This window comes from Ursus americanus, chromosome 31 (genome assembly GCF_024610735.1).
Source record: "Ursus americanus isolate L20-20 chromosome 31, mUrsAme1.1.p, whole genome shotgun sequence".
Lineage (NCBI taxonomy): Eukaryota > Metazoa > Chordata > Mammalia > Carnivora > Ursidae > Ursus > Ursus americanus.
The window spans coordinates 26,020,244-26,043,567 of record NC_142157.1 but is presented as its reverse complement, the minus strand read 5'-3'; the positions used below and the strand labels follow the sequence as shown (position 1 = coordinate 26,043,567).

General features: G+C 44.9%; 1 protein-coding gene across 3 annotated transcripts in view; it reads left to right on the top strand.

The window, feature by feature from the left end:
* CAMK1D (calcium/calmodulin dependent protein kinase ID) overlaps positions 1-23,324 on the top strand; it is a 413,163-nt gene that overhangs the window by 144,566 nt on the left and 245,273 nt on the right. For all 3 annotated transcript variants that reach the window (XR_015722456.1, XM_045793936.2, XM_045793937.2), the window contains one exon: positions 8,818-8,949. Coding sequence is in view for 1 of the 3 variants with exons in the window: in XM_045793936.2 (XP_045649892.1) it covers positions 8,818-8,949 (132 nt within the window). In the remaining 2 variants the exon portion in view is untranslated. The remainder of the gene's footprint in view (positions 1-8,817; positions 8,950-23,324) is intronic.

The following is a 23,324-nucleotide window of genomic DNA, read 5'->3' as shown; positions in this document are numbered from 1 at the left end:
GTGACAAGCATTGTCATAACCCAACTGCTCCAGTGGTTTTAGACGCAGGGATGTATTCAGAATGAGAATTGATCTGGGCAAAAATCAGGCTAATGGTATGAATATTTAAGAACATTTCATCATGGTTCTTGAAGCTATTAGGAAAACTTGCTAGTCATTGTGGGATTTACCAAGTTGAAGAGGAAAATGGGATTTTGGAGTGAAAAAGAAGAGCTATTTTCAGTAGGAGCCTCCCTATTTGTATGCATAACTTACTAAAGTTAAGGATAGGTCTGTAATTTGAACTGGTTGGTGAGGAACGGGTCCAAATTAATAAAGGCCTGACTTATAGATTATTTTTTTAAGAAATGGAATTTTGATACTTTTAGCTCAAGCATTAACATAAACTAACATATGGCTTTCAATGTAATTGCCAAGTAGAGCTTTTAGAAGACACACTTTAATGAATAGATGTTCTGTCTAAATGGGATACCAATTTTCATGGGTGCCTATTTATTCTTAAAGCGTGTGAAGACAAAACTTTTCCTTTTGCTTTCTTTGTTTTCCGCCTCAGCATGGATTTCTGGAGGTCAGTGGGCTGGATTAGCACTACAAAATGTCATCAGTGGCGTGTGAATTAGTGGAGATTTTAGACCAAAGATCTGACCAGAAAGAGTTAATGCCAGTTCGGAAATTGTCTAATTTCTGCCTGGAGAGCTGCTTAGACTCTGCTACTGTTTTTATCTGTTTGGATCCTCTGGGGTCAGTAAGATTATTGTTAGAGTTAGCAGACAGGTTTTCTTATTTTAAGAATTGATTCTGGTCTGGAACAATAGATCTAAAAGGCACCTGTCTATTTCTTAGATGCTCTAAAGCCAAGGATCACCAGCTTCATTTTTCACTGTGCAGTTTGTTTTTTTCCCCCCCATTTTTCCCTCCTTCAGCCTTTAACATTGTCCTGGCCTGACACTGGGGAAAAGCGTATGCTTAGTGGAAAAGAACATTTTAATTTATGGCCCGAGGCCTGGGGGTAATGTCTGTTTGCCCAGTCACATGGCACAGTAATGGTCATAGGCCTGAGAGGATGGTGTTAATACAGTTAATAACACAATCAATCTGATTTGTATGTAGAATGACTAAAAAGAACGAGAAGGCAATGATCCAGTAATAGCTGACTCTAAGCTAATAGGGCAGATCATTTCAGTACCATCTGATTATTTCTTGGTCTAATTTGGGATGGATATAATTTTACCGAGCGATTGGTTTAGTGTACTGTCGTGAATCAAAGAGACAGCTCTGGAATTCCTGATTCTCGCTGAAAATCAGAGTCATCTGTCTTTTTAAGGTGTCACAAGTTCAATTGGATGGACGTTGGTGAAACATCTAAAATGTGCAAGTCACTGTAGGTTGTTGGAGGCTAAGTGTCCATTTCGTGATTAAATTGCTATTGTATGAGAAAAGAATTTATTTTTAAATTATATTCACTTAAAGCAGCCGGCACACGCACTACCCTTTTTAAATACTATCTGGTATTTGTTCTTAACAACTTCAGTTTAAAGATCAATAGAAATTGGGAAAGCAGAAATCATAGATTCTTGTTTTTGCTTTTTATGGTAATAATTGGCAGTGAGTAAGTGGATTAGCTAGCAGAGCTCTGGGTGTGGCTTAGCTCTGAGTTCTGGTCCCCCTTATCCATGGGGGCCCCCCAGTGGATGCCTGAAATCACAGATAATACTGAATGCTCCATATACCATGCTTTTTCCTATACATGCGTGTCTATGATAAAGTTCAATTTATAAATTAGGCACAGTAAGAGATCAGTCAACAGTAACAGTAAAATAGAACAATGATAACAATATACTGTAATGAAAGTTACAAGAGTATAGTCTCTCTCAAAATATCTTCTTGTGCTGTACTCATCCTTCTTGTGATGATGTGAGATGATAAAATGCCCATGTGATACGACGAAGCAGGTGAATGATGTAGGCGTTTTGACAAAGCATGAGGCTACATATGGTCAGAAGGAGAATCCTCTGCTTCCAGGCCTTGGTTGACTGTGGGAAGTGAACCTGGGGGTAGGGGGATCTACTGTTTATAGAGGTAAGGTGCTCTGAATGGCTCTAGGAATTTTTTTTCAGCATCAGGCAAGTGAATGTCTATCTGTATTTCACAGGACCATTAAATGCTGTATTTTCAGTAAACTCAGGAATGTAAGAAATTCCTAGAGCCCAGCCCTCTTATTTTCTTTGCCCTTCCATTGGTCGGTTGAAGTTGGAATCATTTCCCTCAGGGAGGACTGATTGGGTCCATCCCCGGGGAGGAGGGGGTGCACTTTCTAGCATGCATAGTCTATAGCATGAATGGTTCACCATTACAACATTGGGATTGCCTTCTCACAGCTGACTAGATAAAGCGAAAAGAAACAGCCTTTTTCAGAGCCATCATCTCTGAAGTTAAAAGCAGAAGCAGTTGTTTAGAATTCTTTAGTCAATATAGAAAATGTGACATTTCCCTGAGTCTTAGAAATTCAGCTAGCAAAACATTGTTTATTTCCTCCTGGGTGCCTCGCTTACAATCAGAGTAAGCTGCCTCCAGGTGATGAGATTTGATTTTCTTTGAAGTGTGGAAAAGAAAGGGGAAGGATTCAACTTTTGTAATTTGTACAGCTTATCTTCAGGAGCTGAAAATATGTAGCATTCAAGAATAACTTTTGTTTGACCTTTCAGTAATTTGTCACAGAGATTTAATTTAGATGGAAAATTGGTGTTTTTGTTTTTTTTTTTAAATAGAATGTTCGTGTTCTTTAAAAATCAAATAAATATGTTGTTACAACTGGAAGAAATGCAATTTTTAAAACACTGGGATTTTTATTTCTCCCATGAACATGCTTTTCCAAAGTCCTTTCAACCGTCTAAAAATCTGCCCTCTCCTCTTTACTGCCAAATTTGACTTATTTAACCAGGATGAAGGTTCATGGGGAGAAATAATCATATCACAATGTCACAAATTTAATATTTTTACTAGTCAGGACAAGCCATGATCTTGGGATTCTTCAGCTGGAGAATATTACTTAAGCGTTCAGGCACACAAATGTGTGGGTTAAAATATATCCAGAAAGACTCAAAGAATGTTTATGCTTTAAGAGAAACCTTTGAGGTTCTTTCTGCCTACACTTGCATGGAAATGTGGAGGAACACTTTGTGAAGGAAGAAAGGGACCATATTATTTTCCTCAACATTGAGTGGAAGGTCATTAGCGTAAAGCATTTATTTTGTGGGTCTACAGCACCGGGGAGACGTGGAAAGCTAGATGGAGAAGTAGAGTAGAGGCTCAAGTGATGGTGATCATCAGAACTACATCCGGCACCAGTTGGTGCCAGGATTGGTAGGTGTGCAGACACAGAAAGAGTGGCTCAGGATGCCTGTCACGTAGGCAAGCACACAAAGGACCGCAGTGGAATGTGTCAGTGGGGTAATACAGGTATAAGCCAAGAGTACAAGTCTCAGAATGAGGGCCTCATTCTCTCTGGGTGGGAAGGCAATTGAGAAAGCCTTCAAAGAGGGAAATATACCAGCTGAGTGCTATGAAATATAAACGGAGTTTTGCCAAGCAGAAAGAGAAAGGAATGGTGTTGAAGGAAGTGGGCAGGTGGGCAGGACTTGAAGCAAGGCCAGGGGTATGAAAGGGCCTGGGCGTGTTTGGGAAACAGCCAGCTGACTGATGTGGTGGTGTGGAGGTGGTGTGTGTGTGGAGGGGGGTGTGTTTGTGTTGGGGAAGTTGGCTCTAGAGTGGATGAGTCTGCAAAGCTGGGGTTGGGTTGAGGAGAGCTTTGAGCACCATAGATCCCTTGCGAAGGAGTTTCAACTTTATCTCGTAGACATGAAACCTCAGGATTTTAGGTAGGGCAGCAACATAACTAGATGTTTGCTTTAGAAAAGTAATGCTGAGAGCAGGTAGAAGAAAGCAGTTGGGAGGCAGGCTTGCTGGGGGCAGAGGGGTCAGGACAGAGTCCTGAAAGTAGCCCAGAATGAAATAATGAGAACTTGAGCTGGGGCAGTGGTGTAGGGGCAGAACAGATGGGCATCTGAGAGTCTTCAGTGGGAGGCCCGAGCATTCTTGGTGTTGGAGATGAGACAGGGTGGAGTGAAGCAGACAGGTTTCTAGGCTGGGTTATTAAACTGGTAGAAATGAGAGAACAGAGGAGGAAGTTTTGGGATAGAGATACTGTTTTCTACTTCGTTTATGGTGCTCTTCAGATGCTGGTTGGGAGATTCAGCCAGAAGGTTCTTGTAAGCAGCTGGAAAGATGAGATTGCACATGAACAAGATTAAATTTTAGATGAAGGTTAAGGGGCCATCGGGAGGCAGAGGGTGAAAACTAGAAACAACAGATTTTCCAGGGAACAGGTATGGAGTAGGATGAAGGGAGAGTGGAAGACGCAGCCTGGGGGAGCACTGACGTTTGATGGGAGGAAGAGGAGCAGGTGGAGGTGGAGACGCAATGGATGGGAGGTAGAAGGTGAGAACTGTGTTGTAGATCCAAGAAGAAGTGAGTTTTAGGAAGGAGGCCACAGGAGACGAGCAGCAAGAAGAAGCTATTAGATTGAGCTACTGGGAGATGATCCCTCCCCCGGGACCCAGACCACCTGGTTCCAGGCAAGTGGTGGCAGTTGGGGATGGGGGAGTCAGATTGCAGAGGGCAGGGGGCCCTGGGTGCCAGGCAGAAGCAGACCATCATTTCAAGTCTCAGGTGCGCTCAGTCTGGCTAGAAGTCTCCACCGTTCATAGTTCATAAACACGCAGCTTATAGAGGGCAACCTCCTTTGACCTCTCTGTATTTCTAAAACTCTGGAACTCTCTGTCCCTGCTTGTGTTCCTAGGAATTTATTTCACTGGGTTGTCTGAAACCTTTATGGACTCTCAAATCAGTGTTCTTGGGTCTTCCTTCCTGCCACCATCCCCTCCCAACCTGCTCCCCCTCCCCCTCCTCCCTGCCCTGCCCCACCCGCCCCGCTTTGTTGTGTAATTACATTGAAAGTGCCCAAACTCCTCATTCATGTGTTTCTGCTTCTGATGCTTTTAATTAGCTTTCCTGCAACGGGGGAAGTGTCTTCAAGTGATTTCTATTTATTACAGGAACAATAACAATTTATGCTAATCTTATATCAGCCTAAGAAGACCAGAGAGCTTTGTCTTTGGAAAGCCTGAAGAAGGTAAATGCACATTGTTTGGATAAATGAGGCGAGGAGGTGGATTTGTACACTGGGGGTGGGTTGGCAGCTCACCCAGGGGCAGGGTGACCCTCCACGGCTGTCACCCTCGTGCTTGAGAGGCAGGCTCCCTGCCAGCTGTGTGCATCAGCCCAGCGTAGTGTATGGAAAAGGACCTCGGAGGGGTTAGGAAACCTAAATCTCCCTTCTGAACCTTACTACCTGTGCGACTGAGCCCTGGTTTCTTTATCTGCAAAATGGTGGTGACAGTCTCGCCCTGTACATTTCTTGGGGTTGCTGCAAAAATTGGATTAGTTGATAAACACCAAAGCACTTTATGAGTGCCAAGTGGTACACAACCCCTGCTGTTACTCATTTCTTTCTCCTTTAGGAAGGTAGTGAGAGAAAAGATTTATTGAATTTTTTAAGCATGTCCATCCCCAGGTAATGCCATTGAGTAGAACCAGGCAAACCTTTAATTTTTTCTTAGGGCAAAACGTATATAATATAAAAAGTATCCCTGTAACCATTTGCAAGCATGTAGTTTAGTGGCATTAAGTCAATTCGTACTGTTGTATAACCATCACCACCATCCATCTTTAGATGTGTTCTATCTAACCAAATGGAAACCCTGTCCCCATTAAACACTGACTTCCCATTCTCTGCTCCCCCAAATCTGACAACCAGAATTACTCTTTCTATATATGCATTTGACCATTCTGGGTACTTTGTATAAGTGGAATCATACAGTATTTGTCCTTTTGATTCTGGCCTATTTCATTTAGTATGATGTCTTCAGGGTTCATCCATGTTGTAGCAGGTGCCAGAATGCCATTCTCTTTTATGGCTGAATAATAGTTCATTGTATGGATAGACCACATTTTATTTATTCATTCACCCATTGATGCATATCTGGGTTGATCCTACCTTTCAGCTGTTGTGACTAATTCAGCTATGAACATGGGTACACGAATATCTCTTTGAGTCCCTGCTATTGATTCTTTGAGTAGCATGCCCCGACGTGGGATTGCAGACTGAATTTCAGGCTGAGGGAATGGAACTGTTATCTTGGCTTTGTGACTGGGGAACTGTCGATGGAGACTCCTGGAGTCATGGCAGGCATCCTTGGCCATCGGGGGCCTGTCTTATGTCCTTTCACAGGTAACTTGTGGTCAAGCCCCAGCTGCTTAGCTTGTGAAGCCCGTTATGTATTTGTGTCCCACTGTTCTGCCCTCACCCAGGGTTGCAGATAGTCCCTCCCTCTTGAAGTCAGGGACAAAGACAGAGAGCCCTTGATCCAGGAGCATTACTGCCTCACCCTGACCTCAGCCTCCCATAGCAGCCCACCAGCACTGGCTCCCATGGAGACCCTAGTCCCCTCCCTCTTCTGTCATGGGTTCAGGGGTCAATTCATACACAGAAACCTCACTTCCCACTCTGTTTTCCAGGGAGGGAATGATCCACAGAATAAGAAAGTGTTTTCTCTTACAAGCGCTTGATAGCTCCCGCTAAGCAGAGTACCTCTTCCATGTTGGATGTAGTCTGTTACTCTCCATGCACGTTCTGAAGAGGAAGGAGCATGGTGGCTGCAGAGCAGGGCAGGAGGCAGCCGAGAAGTCTAGCAGGTCTCAGACCAAACTCTGGCAGCTTGGTCACTACCACTAAAGGGCTTTTCTCCCCTCCGGAAAATGGATGTGGTCAGCCCAACAGATTCCAGAGAGAACCCACCGTGGTGTCATCAGCATCAGGGACTCAAGTGGCAAAGAGGGAAACCGAAAACAAATGCATGGAATCCCTGGTTTAAAATTACCCATGGTGCTAGAATCCTGGTCTTTCCTCCCTGATTTTTCTTATCTCTAACATAGCTTTTGTTCTACCTCCTGGAGGGTAGTGAAAGGGAGCATAGGCATAATTGTCCATGGTTTTGTCCACCTAAGAGCCCTCGCTGTGAAGTGAATCCCTGTCGGTCAATCCTGGAGACTGAGGTGAGGAGGAGAGATAGCTGGATTTAGGGGATTCCCTTAAGTTGCCAAGAATGGGTTTCCTTGGGCGAATTCTGTTGGCGGTGCATGTCTGACTCCATTTATCCCTCTGTGACAAATCTGTTGTAGGTTTTTTGTATTTATATTTCATAATCATTCTGGTTGGTTCTAGAAGGTTTCTGTCTCTTTCAGACACGTGGTACTGTGAAGGAGAATCCTACTAGACCAGTGATTTGTGGATTTGGGCAGAAGATCTTTGTTCTGCTACTTTCTGTTTGGTTCTTTGGTAGAATGCTGATCTTCTGCCCCTCAGGTTTATATAATCAGATACAGACCTGAAGGTAGCTGAGCTGCTTCTCCCGAGTTTATGTTCCAGAAGGAACGCTGTCTGAAGACTCACCGTTAATTGTACTAAGTAGAGTGAATTCATCTCACTGGAAGGGATTTTAAAATATATATAAATGTTTTCTGTGGTCTGTGACAGAGGTGTACCCTTGTCAGATGGGTAAGGAGAGGGAGGAAAAAGTACATCTTCCTTGCTTCAACATCTCTTTGATGTTAACTGAAGAACAGAGACCTTGAGGCTCCGGTATGAGGATGACCTTGGTCCTTCTAGTGGTTTCTTTTGATGCAGGAAGGTTTGTCTCTAATTATAAATGTGTAGAAACCATGTGTAGTGTCTCTCTGAGGAAAAATGAAGTTGCTCCTTGAAGTCTAGAGACAGGGAATGACTCCGTGGACCGAGGTTTTTCCTTGGCCCATGTGCACAGAGCCCGAGTTACTGGGTCCTGGAGTGCGCAACAGAGGAGCTTACTTCTGTGTCAGATCTCAGGGAAGTTCTGCCCCCCAGCCTGAGCATGGCACCCAGGCACTGCCTGCTGAAGGATAGAGGCGGTGACAGGGATGGGGGACATGGCGCTGGCTGTGGGGCTCACTGACCACAGGGGTCTTCTCCGGAGAAAGGAGTTCTCTGACCCCACAGGTCCTGATTGTATTTTCAGTGTGTTACTCTGTCTTTGCAGAGTTCAGCTCACATTTTCAGGCAGGAAATTCTCCCCCACTCAGGGCATCACGTATGCCCTTGTTTGTTTTAAAAAACAACTTACTGAAAACTTGCACGTCCCGACCAATTAATTAACCTCATGACGGTACCACGTGTTGCACCAACTCACACTTCAATTACAGCCTTACCTGTCTGTGAGAATCAATTAACATTTGCAACAGGCTCCGGAACGTTCTTGGAATGGGGGGACCTGTGAGGAATCTTGAAATTTGAGCATTACTTTCTCATTTATTGGGGGTGGGGTGCTGGCAACCAAGACGGACATGAGCTTTCTCCGCAGGAACCATTCTGGGAGCATCCCTGTTTGCTCCAAGGTGACTGCCTGGTACCACGTTGTTCTGCAGGGTGGCAGGTGGCAATGGGAGCTGCTCCAACCCACGTGGACATCCACGTGTCCCTTTGCACAATGGCACCTTCGCATGTGTGTACTTGCTTGCATAGAAAGTTCAGCTGGCTAAAAAAGTAACAGTAATGCTGGGATTGTTACTATTCCTTAAACCTTGGTAATGGGATTGGAGGAGCCACCGGGGGACCCCCTAACTCCTGAATCTAAGCCGCTTCTTTTTCTCCTCCTTTGTTCACAGCGGGGCGTTTTCTGAAGTGGTCTTAGCCGAAGAGAAGGCCAGTGGAAGACTCTTTGCGGTGAAGTGCATCCCTAAGAAGGCGCTGAAGGGCAAGGAGAGCAGCATAGAGAACGAGATAGCTGTTCTGAGAAAGTAAGTGCCCCGGGGGACGGCCTCTTTCCCCCACCACCTTCAGATTGTTGGGTTCCCATCTGGGGGAAGGAGAGGCTGCCAGGAGGGAGGCCCCAGAGGTCAGAGAGGACGATCTGAATGCTGGAGGGGGGGGCGCTGTTACCAATGACTGATGTCCTTGTGGTGCATATATATATATCACCTACAACTGATTGGAGTTATGATTTCCAAAGAACATACCGGTCAGAGAGACTTGGTTTCGAACTCACTCTAGCTCGGTGACCTTGGGCTGGTCACTGAACTCTGAGTTTTCTCCACGAACTGGAGTTAAGAGTTTCTCCCTCGCAGGGGTCCTCAGGAGTAAGGGAGATGGTGCTGAACAAGTTTTTGTAGAGTGCTTTCCACAGCACCTGCTACGTCGTGAGTTGTGAGCGCTCAGTAGAGGGTAGCTGGTGCTGCCCCTGCTGCTCGTACTGTTTCTGTGTTTTCTTGTTGTCATGGCTTCATTTCACAAGCAGGAGATGAAGCTCAGAATAAAGTCACATGTCCAGTGCCTTGTGGCTTCTAGGCGGCAGAGCCTGGAGTGCCAAGGCCACCAGAGTCATTTGCATACTCTTTAATGGGTCTTCTGCTTCCTGCCACACACATGGCTCCTGGCATCTAGCAAGTTCCACAGAGTGCACTGTTCAAGTGCTTCACCTCTTCATTGGGTTTTAATTTTGTTTGCCATGTGTGATAGAACTGAATAAAAAATCCCACCTTCCAGCATGATGGCACACACAGAACCATTCTGATGTGGCTGCATCCCCCCAAAAGATGATGTCTTAATGGTGTGCCGTCCAGCCTGCTCCACATGTCATCATCATCAAGCCATTCCCCCGTGTTTCATGGGTTTGGGGGAACAAGCCCTTATAGAGTCCCTGCTTTTGCGTGTTTGGAGAGTGTATCTGAGCATTATGCTATGATGTTTTTAAGAGCTTCTATTAATAAAGGATGTTAGAAATATCCTTGAAATTTTTGGGGTTTGGAGTCAGCACACAGCAAGAATCCGTGTACAGATAAGCAAAACAGTGAGAACAAGCCTTCTAGGGGCTCAAAACAAAATGTTACATACTCACATTCTTCCTGAATGACCCACCTCTCCCACTTGCCTCTCTGGGACCCATAGTGCCTGCTGAATGCCGTGTTGCCATTGGTACAAACCCAGGGCCACCGACGTGGTCAGGATGGTCTGTCCTGTTCTGCATTGTATGTGATATGTGTTCCAGAACAAATGGGTTTCAACAGCTTTTCAGCGGAAGGCTTTTTGCTTATCTGTTTGTTGTTTGGTTGATTTCTAGGTTCTCTGGGTTATCTATTAGGGACCAAAAGAGTTTCAGATTGTCCTGGGGAGGATTGTGTGAAATGATCCTATGGAAGAGAATTGGCAGAAACAAATTAAGTACACTAGCATCAAGCAGGAAAACACCATGTTAAGGAAACATTTATTTCAGTTGCTCATTTTCCAATATGAAATCAGCACTCGGGGAAGAGGGTGTTTGCTGGGTCTTGCAACCATGTTGCAGATATTTGACATTTCAGATGGAGTTCTGAGTGGGCTCAGAACCTTCCAGAGCATTGACTGTGGGCACAGAGGCTGCCCACTGCTGACTTGAGAATGGCACCTTTATTTTTAGGTGACTCCCTCATAGGCTTAAAAGCCACAAAGCCAGGGAAGTCAGTTTTTATTCTCAGAGTTACTCTGCATCTGCATGGGCAGGGGGCATAGGTACAGATTTCAGAAGCCAGTCTTGGTTTATGCCATCGTCATTCTGCTCTAATTAATGTCTCAACCCGGTGCCTGAGTCAATAATCACTTCCAGGGACAGGGCATTGAACAGCAGCGAGGGCAGGAATTTGGAGTAACTCATTTTGGTCATTCCTCACTCTCAGCTGTTGAAGTGCCTTCAAGTGTGACCCTTCCTTCAGGAATAAAGAACAAAGAAGTGATTTCTCAAGGGATAAGAAGGTGATAAATCTCCCGTGCTGATTTATTTTTTCGGTCCTCTACACATGATTTACAAGTGGACTAAGAGGCAGTTGACATCATAAGCAGCCAAAAGCAAAGCGTATGAGTGGTAAAGGAAAACAGTTTTGGAACTATTAGAATGCCATCATCGCAGCATTCAAACATTTAATCAATATTTATTAAATTCCTGTGTGTCAGGTGGCACTGCTAGGCACTGAGGTTGGAAAGATAAGATGCCAATTCTGGCCTTCCAGGAGCTTACAGTTGCGTTATAAGTAAGTGTGATAATGTAGATACCATGAGAGAAGGTCTGACCAGGGGCTCAAGGTGCCGGCTGCCCAGTTCTTCCTTCAGGGAGGGGTGTGAGCAAAGGTTTCCATGGAGAAGGTGGGTCCACACAAAGAGTATACTTTGCTGGGGGCAGAAAGACAGGGCTATTCCAACCAGGAGAGAGCTGCCCCAGCAGAGGTCAGAAGATGGGAGGCAGGCTGGTGTGCTGGGAAGTGCACGTGGGCCCATTTGACTGGGGCAGAGGGTTCAAGGTGAGGCACAGAGAACTGAGGTTGGAGAGGCTACACTGGGGGGGATTGCATACCCTGCTTTGGACTTGGAACATCATTCTGTAGACAGTGGGGGGCCACTGAAGGGTTTGAATGGAAGAACGATGTGATCAGGATTGTTTCATTAAGATTATTGTGATCGGAGGGGGTGAGACTCAGTAAAGGGGAGCAGTTAGGAGGCCGTGGGACGATTCTGGGAAGCAACACATTGAAACAGGAACTGTGAGCTGGGATGGGAGAGACAAAGATGAGTGTGTACACAAAATGGAATGTCCAAGACTTAGGGATTTGGAAGAAGTGGGGAGAGGGTTGAGAAGAGATACGGTTTTAGGATAACCATCAGGTTTCTGATTGGATAACCGGGATAGATAACGACTCCTTAACTGAGATCGGAAATGCCAGCACTGGAGGGCAGGTGATGAGTTCTGATTTAGACACACTGAGTTTGAGGGTCTTGGGAGGGCCAGTTGCCTAGTTAGGTCTGGAACGTGGTTGTGATCAGGGCTTGCTGGATGTGAAAACTTTCTGAAACAACGTAGAACAAAAAACCTCATGGTACTTCCCATAGCTAAATCATTATAGATGAGGTCCCACAGAGACCTGCTTTATTCCAAATTCTGCTATATACCCCTGTCATTTGTGTATCTCTGGGCCGTTGTTCATCTAAGCAGGCCCGTCTGAGGATGGCTTGTCCTCCGATGTGCTGAGCTCATCGCAGGGTGAGAGATTTATGTCTTTCATTGAATCGAAGTAATGTAGCTAATTTATCCTTAAGGATGTCTTCATACTTGCTCTGAAAATAGTTTCAAAATGAATTTTCTACTTGATAAGTAGCTATGAAACCAGGCTCAGAGAGGATAACAAGTGACAAGCGTAATGGTGGACAGTTGCTCTGTAGCAGAGAGCTGCTGGCCTGATTCTGGCATTCGGGGGACGAGGTCTCTCTAATTCCATGGGAGTTTCCCCAGCCGAACGGCAGGTTTCCATCCCATGAATGGAATATTTTGTGCCTTAGGGAGTATCATATCATTAGTGGTACATCCCCTTACTACATTCTAGAGCTGTTTCTGTGCTGTTATTTAGAGGGCAGGTGCTACCCAAATCTCATTTCAAGGCAACGCATAAGGCATTTTTTGGAGAAGCAGAAAGGCAAGTATATAACCAGGCTGCATTTAAATGAGATGAAGAGAGAAGGAGATGGAAAACAAAGGTATCTAGAGGATCCCTTTTCCTAATGGCTGGGGGACCGAGGCTCAGCTGGGTTACAGAGGCACCGTCTGAATGAAGCACAGCCCCGGAGTTCAACACGCTGTTCCAATGCGTACTTTGTAGGCTGCAGAGATTCTCTCGTGGTGGCAGGGTGGGGGCGAGCAGGGGGCAGGGATCTGAGTAGGACCGGCTTTTAAATTGGATGTTCTCCATCTGGGTACACTGGGGAGTCTCAGCTGAACGTCTTTGTCATTTTCTCCCTAAATCAGTGGCTCTCCACCCACACTGAAATCACCAGGATGCTTTTCAGAACCTCAGATGCTAGGCTCCGTCCTAGACCAACTGCGTTGGAGGGGATGGTGGCCGCTTCCCCTACTCCCCACCTAGCGATTCGGACGCACAGCCGACTCAGTGTTGAGAAGAGCTACTTAGGGCCTCGCCTCCTAGTCTCACCACCCAGTGGGTGAAAATGCTCTTCTGTGCTCAGCAGTGTGGAAAGATGTGTCCACGCACAGACACACCAGACAGTGCTTCCTTTAGGTGACAGGTTTCACTTAGAGGAGGGAACTCAACTATGGTCCCTTTCAAAGAGCTGGATTTCATCCTAAGTGAGGAAAATTGACTTGAGGCCCCCATCCCGTTAGTAGGGAGCAGGCACCAGCCGCTGGCTGGGTTCAAGAGAAGCAGCTGGCTCTTTGAGGGCGGCAGAAGAAGTAGGGGTAGTAATGGCTCTTCCTGGCCTGAAGAGGCTGGTGTCGGGGTTGGTCAAGTCAGCACGACTCAGCTACAGGAATACCATCAGAAGGGGATCAAGGCCGCTAAAGGTGGCAGATGCCAAAGATTCCCTGTGGATGGGTTGCAGGAAGCACGGTGAGGCTGGGCCTTCTGGAGAGAAGAGTGAATCGACACTTACCAGCAGCAGCAGGACTCCAGAGGCCCGAGCGCTCCTTGCAGTAGCTTGATTCTCTGGTTTTCTTAGACCAGACACATTTCTCTCGTTGCAGACTAACTGGACGGAAGGCAGCTTGAGCACCCAAAGGCGAGGACAGCTGGTTTTGTATTAAGTAATAGCCTTCAGAGAAAGGTTTCCCCATAGATGAACTCATTGAAATCTGGCTTGCTTCTGTTCCTGCAGCTTTGTTCTCATGGCAGGCTGGCCCTGTTCACTTGTTCAAATCACTGCCAAATGCCAGTTTATTGTGTGTATTAGAGAAACATACGCTTCAATAGAAATTCATTGATTCAGGGTGAACAAAACCACTTTTCCAGTGGCTGAAAATGGCTAAGCTGGTAAAGCTGATACTCCGAGTTTCTCAGGCACCAGGATAGCTTTTTAAGGATCTATCTGATCTGTTTCGAAGATGATATTCTAACATAGGGAGACCTTTTTTCTGCAAAAGTGTTTTGGAATTAAGGACACAGGCAGGAAGTATGAAAAGTAATGGCAAAGGCCATGTGATAACCAGCAGAGAAGGAGGTATATCTTTTATGATCCTGGAATCCTTGACTACCCCTGAAAACCCTTAGTACAAGTTCCTTAATGTAGAAAAAAGCATGTCATTCAATTAAAACAGAGGTTGAGGGAGGCGCGGTTCATGATTTGGTGGGTGGTGGTGTTGTGTGATTGAAGTCACAATCTTGCCAAGCTTAGAGCAGGCACGTGTGGGTGTGTCTGCTGAATGACCCCATGCCTCTTGGCATGTGGACGCGACCCAGCTGGGACCTGTTCAAACCAGGCTCTGGGAAAGCATCGAATCCCAAAGAAGAGCTGACTTGACTCTCTGTGGCCCTACCAGAGACCTGACCTTGATCTTGCCTTGACAGGCAGATAGTAAAATCAGCTTTGGTCAGACCACTCATTGTTTTATTTCAGCTTAACATTGTGTGTGTGGTTAAGAAATCAAAATGGTCTATTGCCAACCCAACCATACAGCCAGAGAAGCTACATTTCGTGCTTCCTAGTGGCCTTCACCTGCTATTTTGTCCATAGCAAATAATCCAGGAACATTTTTAATTTGATTTGAGATCCAGAATCAATGTACTTTCATTATTATAATTGTATAATTATCAGTATGTTTTATTTTGTTATCAATTTCTTGGGCATTGCTTACAGAACTCCAAGGATGAAGGGAAAATAGAATTGGTGGTATCCCTTACTAGAAAGCAGGGATGTTCAAACTAGCCTTAGCAGGCATGCTGGTTTTCCTGTCCAGTGACCACGAACCTCTGAGGCGTCTCCCTGCCTAGTTTCTGCTTCCCAAATACTGCCTTCAGTGTGGCTTTTGTGGACTGGCCAGCCTCCCTTTCCTCAGCGCTTGCTCCCAGAGCACTGTGAAATGAGAGCTTAAAGCATGTCTCATGTTAATTCCACAAAGTCACCTGCATGATGGAATCCAAACTCCTTTGTGAACAAGCACCCCCACTTTGTGATCTTGCTGGCTCGTGTGGACCTCCCTGCCCGCACACTCCCCCCTTGTAGTTTAGGTCCCCCCAAAAAGAACAGATGATTCCTGAACAGACGATTCAGGCCTTCGCCTCTCCCTGTCTCTCCTGCCTGCATCAGTGGGCCATGCCTCAAATTGAGATATCCTTCCTTGAAGACCCCCCCTTGATTGTCCCTTTCCTTCTGAGACCTTGTGACACCAGTGTTTACCCTCTGTCCCTCCTGCCTCTGCCCCCGAGGTCTGCTTCCTGAATCCAGCCCTGAACTGAAGGCATGAGGGTAAGGATGGAGGCCAGGGCTGGGTGGGGGATTCAAGGGACAGAAGGAGATTAGAAGCCCTGAGCTTGGGTACTGAGGAAGGGAAGAGGGATCAGGGTAAGGAAGGTATCTGTGCTGATTTACAGCCCTCTCTGGCTTTGTGACCCAGAGGATGGCGAGTACATCAGCCAACACAGGCATTCTAGGAGAATAGGCAGGTTTGAGGGGAAGGTGATTTTCCTATGGCAACAGAGCAGACTTAAATCCAGTCTGGCTCTTCTTACCACCTTTTATACTATATATATGACGCCGCAGATATTTCGAGTAGTTGAAGAAACAATGTGTTTTATCGCACTTTTAGAGGCAGCATCAGTTACTTGCAGGCTTGTTTCCATGCGCTATCTCCCTGCCACCTAATGTGGTGCTTGGGGAGTCAACCTTGTGTGGGCTGGTTGGCGGTTTAAACTCTTCTAATAATATATCTTTGCAAATGTTTTCCCCCTTCTTCTGTGAACTTACTTAGCTAATGATTTATACAGATTTCACTTAAATGATTCCAACAGAAATGTATGTGTGTTTTGTAACCTAATATTCCTAAAAAATAAAGGCAGAATAGCTAGTATTGGAGGTTCACACAGCAGGAACAATCGAGTACAGGAGTGCAGAGATAGAGGATGATGGCTAATGCAGAAAAACAAATAAATATACACCAACGGTTTGCTGTTACTCTCTGTTAAACTACGTTTTGTAAATTCTGTTCTCTGCATGGTTTTGGCATTGTTTCTATGGACAGAGAAATGATTTTAGTGAAGTTTTCTTTATGATTGATTATCTAGTTTAAACTACGTCTAATTTGGTGAATCAATTTTATTTTACATACCTGAAGTCCAAAGGTATCATTGGAGTGGTTTAAATAGTCACCATTGACTGACCGACTTCTCAAGGTCAGCTCAAAATTGAGGCCAGAGTCTTAGGTGACTGGTCTGAAGTTTTTAGGAAGTATGTAATTAAAGAAATCATTTCTAAAATAGCAATTGCATGGAATTTGATCAATGGGATTCAAGATCCAATTTTTAGCCATTTGCACTTTCTTTTAGAAATATTTTAAAAATAGTGTTGACTATAGGATTCAGACGTGTGGTAGGTCTCACTGGGAAGCCAAACACATGCAAGGGTATTTCTGAACAAATGCTATAGTATGTTAGATGTGCTATCTTCATTCTTGCTGAAGGCTGCAGAATTAATGTGCTAGCTGCATGCATGTGTACATGTCCCTGTGTGTACATACATGCATGTGTGTGGTTATGCATATACGTATATGCACATATTCACACACATACATATGCACATATATGCACATTTTAAATACATGTCAGTGTTTTTATATCTTTCTACTGAAGAGGAGAAATTCATTTTGCTGAATTTAGTAAATATCCCCCTCGAGGCTGTTAAAAATCTGCTGTCTAGGTACCTAAGTAAGATGATAAGACATATGAAAAGCTTTTTGAACTTTGAAATGTTCAGGTGTTAGGGAGGCTGCAACGTTAGGCATCACTACTCTCATCGTACTTGAATAAGAGCTCAGAATATCGCTGTGGGAGAGATGAGGGAAACTGTTGTACCCATTTCACAGAAGGAGAACATGAGGTGCAAAGTGTATAGTTTGAGCAAATGATGGATCTGGGGAGGCAACAGAGAGCTTCTCCCTTATGGGGCTTCCTTCCATGTTTTAGGGTACCCAGCCCTCCTTTCTGTTAGGAAACCACCATTGGAACTTTGAATGAAACAACTGGTAGGAATCCTGGTGCTTGTAATAAGAAAGAAATATTGATAGATTTCAATAGATGATAGATGTCAATTGTTAATTGAAATAGATGTGATTTAATTCAATTAAGAGACTGAGAACTCTAAAATCAGAATCCAACTTTTGTCTCAACCTAGTTCCCTGAAGTCTAGAGCAATTTATACCTGTCCTTTGAGATTGTAAATACAGATCAGTTCGTTAAGCGACTGACTTTTGATTTCAGCCCAGGTCATGATCTCAGGGTCATGAGAATGAGTCAAGTGCTAAATCAGGCTTTGTGCTCAGTGGGGAGTCTGCTTGAGATTCTCTCTCTCCCTCTATGCCTCCCCCTGCTTGCATTCTCTCTTTCTTTCTCTCTCTCTAAAATAAATAAATAAAATCTTTAAATACAGATATTCTCAGTTTGTCATAATTTAGAAACTAGCTGGGACTTCTACAAGCACTGTTTTATGTAATCCTATGAAGTGGATATTATAATCCATATCTTACAGATGAGGAATGGGGACTTTGTGAGAAGTTTCCAGAGCCTGGAAGAGCAGGAAGTCAGGTCTGTCAGTCTTTCCCATCATGATTTGATCCATCTGGTATCTCCATGTTGTCTCATTAAGACAGGGCCACGGATTCTTTTTTTTTTTTTTTTTTTAAGATTTTATTTATTTGAGGGAGAGTGAGAGACCACAAGAATGAACAGGGGAAGGGGCAGAGGGAGAAAGAGAGAGAGATTCTCAAGTAGACTCCCTGCCAAGCACAGAGCCCAACACAGGGCTTAATCCCACAGCGCCAAGATCATGACCTGAGCCAAATCAGGAGTTGGATGTTCAACTGACTGAGCCACCGGGGAGCCCCAAGACAAGACCACGTATTCTCAATGTATGCAACAGCCCAATGCATGCAAGAGGTGCTCATTAATGGTGAAAGTAAGGTGCCCTGTTGGGGCCCAAGGAAGCGCTGCTGGCAGAAGAAACAATGCCAGCAGCATGAGGTGGCTGGATGCCCAGTGTAGTTGCAGAGTCGCTGAGACCATGTCAGTGTTGCTGTTTTTCTTGCTGAAAACAAACATGAAAACTGCTGCCCTCCTTGTCTCTCTTCTGGTCTACTTCTGAGAACGTTCGTCACAGGGCGTTAGAACCGGAGAAGGAGCCTAGAGATCTTGGTCCAGTTCTCCTGACGTCCAGGTGAGGAGACAGGCCCAGCGAGGTTAAATGACTGGCCCAAGGTCACAGAGCTAACTTGATCAGGTGTGCATCCAGAACAGTGGTTTCTGGCCTCCTAATTCAGCACCCTTTCCACATACCCACACTGGCCCCCTTGAAGAGCATCCCTTAGGAGAATGAAAAAATAACTCTTCCTCGTCTTTAAAAGACCCTTGGTATGTTTGGCACAGACTGAGGACTCTATCCCACCAGCTTGGCCAGATGCCAATATGGGATATTGAATCTGGTTTCAGAAAGTCCCCTGGTGGGGCACCTGGGTGGCTCAGTTGTTAAGCGTCTGCCTTCGGCTCAGGGCATGATCCCGGCATTGTGGGATCGAGCCCTGCATCAGGCTCCTCCGCTGGGAGCCTGCTTTTTCCTCTCCTACTCCCCCTGCTTGTGTTCCCTCTCTCACTGGCTGTCTCTCTCTGTCAAAAAAATAAATAAAATCTTAAAAAAAAAAAAAAAAGAAAAGAAAAGAAAGTCCCCTGGTATTTTCAGTTAGACGTACTGTTCTTTCTGCTTTCCCCTCTGTGGTGGTACAGTGGTGCTTGGGCTGCTATGATTGCTATTGTGTTCTGACCCACGCTGCCTCTGGTTCTCTGGAATTCACTAGAAAAGGGCTCAGGAATCAGCCTCAGAGCCCATGTTAAAGATGATGTTGGTCCTTCGTGCCAGTTTCTTGTCAATAAAATGAAGATCGTACTTCTCAGAAGTGCAGTAGGAGGAAGCCACCTGCAGACTGGGGAATAATTCAGAAAATACGGGGTACGATTGTAATCCAGGAAATCTCCACTGTCCCCATCCAGCCTTAGGCCAGGGAGTCAGGCAAAACACCTGAGCCCACCTCCTATTCCTTCTTTGTCCTGTTTGATCCTTTGCCCTTTCTGTACCTTTCCAGGATGTTCTAGAAACTCAGGGTCATCTGAGTCAGATGACCAAAGATGCTGTCTTGGACATCAGAGCAGGTGTGAGGGACATTGGGTCATTTGGGGGCAGCCCAGGGTAGGGAAAGCAAGGCAGGGGAAGCCACTGAGCGGAGTCTGAGTTAAAAGGTACCGTTTGTGGGGTAAGTCCACCTGCTCAAGAAGCCACAGAATTTTCATTAATGGCAAAATTTTATTCATCAGTATGTAACTTTTTCTAGGTCTAAAGGTAAACGCACAGAAGTTTTCACTCAAGCATTAGGTATTTTTTCTAGTGAGTCTCTTAGCTGGAAAGCAAATGGATAAGGCAGCTATTTCTTTAAAATGAAGATTTCACTGGGTTGAATTCAGTTGGTTGGTGTGAATTGTATTTCCCCAATTCCAAACCCAGTTCCCTCACTGGGAATGCCTGGTGTGTTGTTCTTCTTGTGTTTGTCGTTTGTTTAATCCTGGTAGGGTCCCTCCAGAACAAAGCCATTGATCAGGCCGCTGGAGACTCCTACACTTGCTTCTACTCAGGTTTTCTTGAAAGATGGCAATATGGAGGTTGAAATTTTGATGGATTTGTTCTTGGGCCCAGAGTTCCTTCCTTCCTTCCTTCCTTCCTTCCTTCCTTCCTTCCTCTTTGCCTTTTCTTTCTTACTTACTTTTTTTTTTTTTTGAGTGCTTCATTTTTTAATACCTCATAGAAGATTGTAGGAATAGAGAAAGTGATGCACCTTGATCTGACCCACCAAGGGTATCCATGAATAAGTTGCTGATTGTCACTTATACCACGGTAAAGCTAGAGAAAAAAAATAAGTTGCTTACTGAAGTAATTTCCTGGAGGAATATGGCAAATAGTTTTTACTTTCCAAAACATAGTCATTTAATGAAGTGACACAGTATTTTATTATGCAGACTTGGGTGCTTTAGCTCATTTAGGCACTTTGGGGACAGTCGTTATGAAGTTATTATGTAATCCATTACTATTAATATTCAGTCAATATGGCTTTTCCAAAAAGATAACACTCCTGTTTAAAAAACCATTTAGAATGAGTGTGTTTTCCCTTATAAATACAATAATGTCAAGCAGTATAACACAAGCTTCTGAATGGAAATTTTGTTCTGAAGACACTTAAGCAAGAAATATGCCTGATATTTCCACAATGTTGTTGCTGAGTCAGATGGCCAGATGGCAGTGAGACTTTGCAGAGCATATACTTCAGACTCTTGTATTCTCTGTACTCAGGAGTTCACCTGGTGTATACAATTTCATCTCCTTTTACAGTACTGACCTGCATTCACTTACGTGCATAAACCATAATTTTTTAATGAACCAACCTGTAATATCAATATATCATTTAGAGTGTTTTTCTTTGCGTCTCTTTCTGGATGGTTATACACTACATTTATCATCTACAATCTTATTTGGGATTCAGTTTACCAGGATACAGATCCAGTTGAAATTTTTCTCTTCTACTAAAAAAAGAAACCTACCTAGAAAAATGAATATTTGTAAGTTCTTGAAACCAGTATGCTAAATGTTGGTAATTACCTTTTCACCTAAAGAGATGTGGCAGTGACCCTGGATGGCTGTAGGTTCAAGAGTCTACAAGTACTTGAAATAACTCCACTCCCCTTAACAATTTTTTATAGCTCAGACTATTAAATAATTTAGATGGGTCTTCTAATTACTCTGATTTGGACAGCTCGCAGATCTACTTAAGAAGGCCCCATCACCCTTCCAAGATTGCAGATACTTGCCTAGCCTTCAATTCTTTGTCTCCTTCCTTTCATTTACCTCTTTAAGATTGAGAGAAAAGGGGTGGTTTGCTCTGTGGTCTGGCCTGTTTTCACATCGCCTCTTCTGCTGGAGTGCACCTCCTCCTCAGTGATGGGTTGGTCTGGCCTCCAGTGGGGTCTGGTCTTCTGGTGCTCTGCTACTCCGAGTGTGGTCTGCTGACCACCATCTGCACCTGGGAGCTTGTTCAAAATGCAGACTCCCGGGCCCCGCCCCGGTGCCTCTGCGTCAGAATGTGCAGTGTAACTAGAAGCCCAGGTGATTGATTTGCACATTTGTCTTTGAGACATTCTGGTGTAGGACACTTCCCTGCAGAGAGCAAGATGATCTAGCTGCCACTTCTGTGAGATCCAGTAGCATCTGGAATTTTTCTGCCCTGTACCACCCGCCACCATGTAGAGGAATTAACCATTTCCTTGTCTTTCTTTCCCACGGCGTTGAAAGCTCCTTGAGGACAGGGGTGATATCTGAGATCCAAATCTACTTCTAGTACCTGGCAAAGCCCCTGTGACATACTAGGCGCTTTCTGTGTTTTGCTGCATTGAATGACAGCAATTTCACACGAGGGAAGATTGAGGAACATGAGGATGTATTCCTTTTCCTCTAAAAAGATTTGTCAGAATGCTTTATTTCTTTGAGTGAATAGAAGCCTTGGGCACTTTGAACACATAACTACGTATATCTTAACAAAATGTTTGAGGGTGACAAATTTGTATTCTTTTCGAAGATGGAAATTGACACTAAGAAAACAACAAAAAATTGTTTCAATGTATACATTGAATCCCCATCAGAATTGGCATAAAATTTCCACTTTTGTGTTGGTTCCTCTCGGATGGGACACACAATACTCTCTTTCAGAATGTAGTCAGAGGGAAATGTGTGAATGGCCCAGCAATGACATACCCTATTGTTGAGAAAAATCCTGGTTGAGATTTGCCTCTCCTTTTTACAGCTTGTCCAGCATTATAAATATGAAAAAACTGTATTAGTGAATCTAAATTCCAGCGAGAAAACTACCTTCTGGAAAGAAATTGGCATTAATTCAAGCTGAATTCCTAGATTTCATTTCTTGAACCTTATTGATCACTGGACACACACTTTCACAAACAAATAAAATGCAGTCTGCATCTCAAGGAGCTGATGTGTTTAGACAGGCAGCTTTCCTGGAACACCCAACAAGTGTGCAGAGGGTCCCGAGCACACTGCAGGAGGGGCACAGACACTTGGCAGACGGGTTCTGAAGAGGCACCAAGCATAGCCACCTGGTGAGTCAGAAGAAAGTGGCATTGGAGGAACCTTGAAGGCGGGTAGGCTTCTCTGGGATGGAGGCAGGAGGAAGCGAGGTCTCAGTGGTTGGGACAGCTGGAACACCTCTAGATAGAGGGAGATAGAATGTGTGGGCTGAGTCTGTGAGAGGCACTGAAACAATGGAGAAGGTGCCTGTGAGCAGGTGTGGGGAGGTCAGGTCAGAGCACAGAGGTGCCCGCAGGTGTACCTCCTCCGTGGACAGCAGGGTAATCTCTGCAGTATTTTGCATGGAAGAGGACTGAGAGGGAATGTTGGGGGGTTGAAGACGGTTTCTGAGGTGATGCGCCGGTTGAAGACTGGTCAGAGCCATGCGGGCTGAGAGACCACCTGGTGTAAGGTTGGGGGAAGTCCTTGCCACGGGCTGGGGCCACATGGACCTCACCTGGGACGTGAGGAGGAAGGATCAGCAGAGCTCTGCAAGCACAGGGAGGGAGGCGTGAGGGAAGTGGGTTCTTAAGTCTGAGTGTTTGGGAATGTGCTGGGGCATGAACAAAAATAGAGAAGTCAAGCCAATGGCATGATACAGGGCTGTAGGTTTGGACATTTTTCTCTCCTTCCAGTAGGGTGTCTAATGACAGAATTAATTACCATGACCCCATAGGCCTGAGGGAAGTGAGGCCAGCCCAGATATCCATCAGGCTACAAACCCACAGCCCTACATAAGAACACAGATTTCAGGAGTGTCTGGGTGGCTCAGTTGGTTAAGCATCTGACTTTGGCTCAGGTCATAATCTCACGGTCCTAGGATCGTGCCCCCTGTTGGGCTCCATGCTCATTAGGAGTCTGCTTGTCCTCTCTCTGCCCCTCCCCCAGCTCACACACACTCTCTCTCTCAAATAAATAAATAAAATTTTAAAGAAGAGAAGAACACGGGGCTTGTTAGAGTTGGTGACACCAGTGGGTA